The 3916-nt window shown below is 38.8% G+C and overlaps 1 protein-coding gene across 1 annotated transcript; it reads left to right on the plus strand.

The window, feature by feature from the left end:
• The first annotated feature begins 354 nt into the window (after positions 1-354).
• On the plus strand, positions 355-949 carry LOC126621262 (uncharacterized). The gene is made up of 2 exons (XM_050289660.1): positions 355-579; positions 667-949. Exons 1-2 carry the CDS (start codon positions 355-357, stop codon positions 775-777), a joined length of 336 nt encoding a protein of 111 aa, XP_050145617.1. The 3' UTR covers positions 778-949.
• Positions 950-3916: the final 2967 nt, after the last annotated feature.

Genomic DNA, 3916 nt, shown 5'->3' on the forward strand with positions numbered 1-3916 from the left:
TTCCAGGTATTAATTATTTATAGAATAAATATTTAAAGTATTAATTATGTTTAGAATAAATATTTAAGGTATTAAATATAACACCTTAAATATTTATTCTAAAAATAATTAATATTTTATTCGTCGCGCAATATTCTGAGCAACAAAAACTTTGTCGCGTAAGGAATCTTTATGCGACAAATACATGTATTTGTCGCGCAAAGCACGCTCAGAATGCGTTCAAACCTTCCAATTAATTGCGCATTAATGATGCATTTTGCACGACGAATATTTTCGTCGTGCAAAGGTGTCCTAGTGCTATATAAACATAGTTTCAGAGCCCTAGTTTTCAAATTTTTTTTTGTTTAAAAAATAATGGTCGATTTTGGAGAAGGTTTTGGCAAAGAAAAACTTGTAGTGCAAATAAAGAGGTATCGACGGAAGCAAGTGCCGTACTTTGAAGGCAAAAATTTGGATGAGGCTTACGCCGAATTTAAGTATGACATTGGGAATTTGGTGCGGAGGGATTGTTCTGCCAAGTTTGAATCTTGGAAAAAAGTCCATGAGGAGGTGAAGAAGTCCATGTTGGGAGAGTTATCGGTAGGTTTGGTAAATAATGAACAATTATTTTTGTTAAAACGTAATATTTATTAAATTACTAATTTGTTGTTACTGGCATTAATGTAGGTTCATTGGGATGTTGATGAAACCGATGAGAAGCAACGGATTTATGTGGATGGGCTTTTCAAGCAGAGTTTTTGGCAATGGAAGTTTGATGTGTTGCGGGCGGAGGATTAAAGTTGATGAGGGTTGCTTTTTTTTATTTTTTTTTTATTTTTTTATATAATAAAAAAAAGGATTTTGTGGACTTTATATTTAATTTAATGAATAAATATATGTTATGTGGATGAGTATTAATATTTGCATTAATTATAATTTCTATTTGGGATAGTAAACTAGTTTTGTTAATTAATTTAATGATTAATTAGGTTTGAGTTTTTGATTTATGATAAAATAAAATTTTACAATATATAGAAATAACAAAAATAGAAAACAAAATAAAAAATATGCATTGCGCGACAATACATTCATTCGTCGCGCAATGGGTTGAAAAGAATAAATTGTAAACTAAAGGACATAAAATAAATAAATAAATGGTAAACTTGCGCGAAGAATACTTTTTCATTTGCGTGACGAATACCTGTTTCATCATGCAAAATCGTTCGTTCAAAAGTGAACTTTTTAATCTGGATTCAGCCATGTGCAGAGGCAATGACACACCCCGACCCAGAGGATCAAGGCGTGCTGGCCGTCACGTGAGTGTGACGTAACCAAGAGTGCGACACGGAAGCAAGATATAACAGAATACGAAGGAATTTAAACCAATCTCTAGCAGAACAACCTACTAGAATAACAGGACGAGTTAAGATAAACACATAAATTCAGAGCATAGGTTTAAGTGCAGTCAAGTAGGACAAAAATAAAAGTACATCACCCTCAGGTGAGTCCTACATGTCAAGTGTCTGTCAGAATGCCGGAAAAAGACCTCGAGAGCCACAAACTGCTAACTAGAACCTGGAGGGGCGCAAAACAAAATGAGTGGGTCAGTAAAACTAAAGATTTTCCAACACATTTCGTTAAAACCATTTCTAACCCCTCACCGTAAAACCTGTATACTTTCCCAGAAAATAGTATATAAACACATATATATATATCATCAAGAGCTCAAATCACAATCCATCATAATAACATCTCAGAAATGATATGCCATGCCCAAAATATAATCAGAATGCATCAATATCAATCAGGTGAAATAATAAATCAACCGGAGACCCTACAATGGTCCTGTACGGTTGATTCTAAAGCTCAACATCCCACTCAGCCGGAGTCACCACAGTGACCTATACGGCCCTACCAGAGTCACCAACTGTGACCTGTACGGCACTACACTGCACATCACTCGGAACTACGTATAGTAGTCTGTACGATGATAGGTGTATAAATACGCTCTAGTGCTTCTCTCAACAATCATCAGCGCGCATAACTAAGGTCACCCACTAGTCGGAATCACATCTAGTGATCTGTACGACTAGCATGTCGGAACCCTCACATGGTCTGTACAACATCCACCTACTTGGATCCAAGGCGAGCGTGCGGTGTGGTGAATAACAATATAAGCACTAACACCTAAGTGCAGGTTATGAGCTTTCAATGTAATTCATATAAAATAACTCATCTGAATGATAATAAAACTCACCTGTGCGTCCACCGCGTCAATTCACATATATATGCATCAATTCTCAATTCAAATATCTCAACATTTGCATGCATGGTAATTTAAATCATAATTTTCATATAAACGCATTTTCTGGGAAAAACAGTTGTATATAGGTAATACGAAATCAAAACTGCCCACTCACTGATAAGTCGATGGGTCGTAACCCCCGTGACGTCCCTGGATGCGCTCGTCCTCGGGATAGGTGTCACCTATATGCGAAACAACGGAAAAATCCCAAGAAAACCTGCCAAAGTTGAACCACGTGATCCCGACGTCCAAAACCTTCAAACGAAGCACTCCGAGCTTCCTTGGGACCTCACTAAGCTCACTACAAGCTTAGAATTCCCTTGGTTGCTTCGATCCACTGCGTTTTTGGGTGGTTTTGGGTGAGGCCGTACGTTTTGGGTGAGAGAGAGTGATAGAGGGTCGTGAGGGAGAGAGACAGAGAAGACACGGGGAAGGAGAGAGGTCCTGTGTGTGGTCCAATCTAATCCACACCATCCATTTTCATCCTAACCATACAAACAAAATGTAAACCAATTTTCTCTATCCCCAAAACTTATAATAATTTAAACCAAATAACGTTACACACACATACCTTAGTAACGTCAAGGGTAAATCCGTCAATTCACGTCCCCGATAGAAAATCTCGGGACGGGCTGTGACAATCTCCCCTCCTTATAGAATTTCGTCCCCGAAATTCCCATAACCAATTAAACCACTTAATATCCATAGAATAATCTTGGGTACATTTCTCTCATACGATCTTCTGTCTCCCAAGTAGCTTCTTCTACGGAATGGTTCCTCCACAACACCTTCACCAAACTCACCGTCTTGTTCCTTAGAACCTTATCTTTCCAATCCAATATAGTGACGGGTTCCTCATCATATGTCAAATCCGGATTAATCTCTAACGGTTGAGGAGGGATCACATGAGAAGGATCAGAAATGTAATGTCGAAGCATAGAGACGTGGAACACATTATGGACCTTGGATAATTTCGGAGGCAACTCCAACCGGTAGGCAACTTCACCAATTCTTTCAGTGATCACATAAGGTCCAATGTATCTCGGACTTAGCTTCCCTCTTTTTCCAAATCGTACCACGCCTCTCCAAGGTGACAATTTCAAAAACACCCAATCGCCCACATTATACACTCGATCAGTGGCATGTCGATCAGCTAAACTCTTCTGTCGATCCTGGGCTGCTTTCAGGTTAGACTTAATCACCTGAACATTTTGAGTTGTCTCATCCACGATCTCGGGGCCTTCTAACACCCTTTCACCAACCTCAGACCAACATAATGGCGTACGACACGCCCTACCATAAAGTGCCTCGAATGGTGACATACCAATGCTCGAGTGAAAACTGTTGTTGTAAGCAAACTCCATCAAGTCCAGACGATCATGCCAGGAATCACCAAATTGTAATACTGAAGATCTCAACATATCCTCCAACGTCTGAATAGTCATCTCTAATTGCCCATCAGTTTGAGGATGATAAGCTGTACTATAAAGCAATTGCGTACCAAGAGCTTCCTGAAAAGCCACCCAGAATTTAGAAGTAAATCTTGGGTCTCGATCAGAAATAATGTTCACCGGAACTCCATGATACTTCACAATCTTCGTAATGAACAGTTTAGCCAATTTATTCAGAGGA

Source organism: Malus sylvestris, chromosome 5 (assembly GCF_916048215.2).
Source record: "Malus sylvestris chromosome 5, drMalSylv7.2, whole genome shotgun sequence".
Classification (NCBI taxonomy): Eukaryota; Viridiplantae; Streptophyta; class Magnoliopsida; order Rosales; family Rosaceae; genus Malus; species Malus sylvestris.